The following is an 858-nucleotide window of genomic DNA, read 5'->3' on the forward strand; positions in this document are numbered from 1 at the left end:
GCTTGACACCCCTATAAGAAGGCAGGAAATATTTCTGTGCTAGCAAAATAGGTAGGGGTTAAGTTTCCTCTAGGCTGGCTTGTGTGGTTTGTGGACGCCCAGGTACGCCAAATGGCGGAGCACGGCGTAAGCGAAACGGAATTGGGAAGTTTGCTTGACTCGTACAAGGTTAACCTCGACCGCATGCACATGCAGCTGCTGTCGTCGGGAGACATGCTACGGCTGCTCATGGACAGCACTGCTTGCGGCCACCGCGTAGTGCATCTTGAGGACGAACGGAGTCTTGCCTTGCAGTTGGCTAGGGGGGAGCTGCGGTCTTCGCCTCATGCAGGCGATGCAGCACCAGGGAACCAGACAGACACCACAGACTCCGAGAAAATGAAACGACTGCTCGCCCTAGTAAATGAAGAGGCGCGCAGCATGTTGAAGTGGATGAATGAGCCGATAAGCGCAAACGGAATGTACAGCGGTCCCGATGCCATCTGCGCATTTCTGGTCCAGTCCGGAGAACCCCGCAGCACCGGCAACAGCTGCCAACCCCAAAGAGGCCGCATTCCTTCAACGCAGTTGCAGGGCCACATCGAAATGGAACATATGGAGATGGGGACTGTCAGTGCGGAAGGTGCCGAGCTCAGAGGAACCCCAGGTGCACTTGCGGACGACGGACACAACCAGACAAGGCTTGTGATCCCGACGGAAACAATCCTCAGCGAAGTCTGTGACGCCATGACCCATGCTGTCCCATCGAAGCGAGAGGGAGTTGAAGTGAGCGCTGCGCAAGAAAGCCACCCTAAATGCATTAGCGAGACGGGTTTCAGTGTCTTCACAGAAGGAGTGGCGTTTTGCTTGTCGATACAA

At 55.5% G+C, this 858-nt stretch overlaps 1 protein-coding gene across 1 annotated transcript in view; it reads left to right on the forward strand.

The window, feature by feature from the left end:
• EMH_0075450 (uncharacterized protein) overlaps nt 1-858 on the forward strand; it is a gene marked incomplete at both ends in the record, with an annotated part of 4,792 nt that overhangs the window by 2,533 nt on the left and 1,401 nt on the right. The window contains one exon of the mRNA XM_013499599.1: nt 103-765. Coding sequence (XP_013355053.1) covers nt 103-765 — 663 coding nt within the window. The remainder of the gene's footprint in view (nt 1-102; nt 766-858) is intronic.

This window comes from Eimeria mitis, genomic scaffold (assembly GCF_000499745.2).
Source record: "Eimeria mitis Houghton genomic scaffold, Emh_scaff4482, whole genome shotgun sequence".
NCBI classification, from domain to species: domain Eukaryota; phylum Apicomplexa; class Conoidasida; order Eucoccidiorida; family Eimeriidae; genus Eimeria; species Eimeria mitis.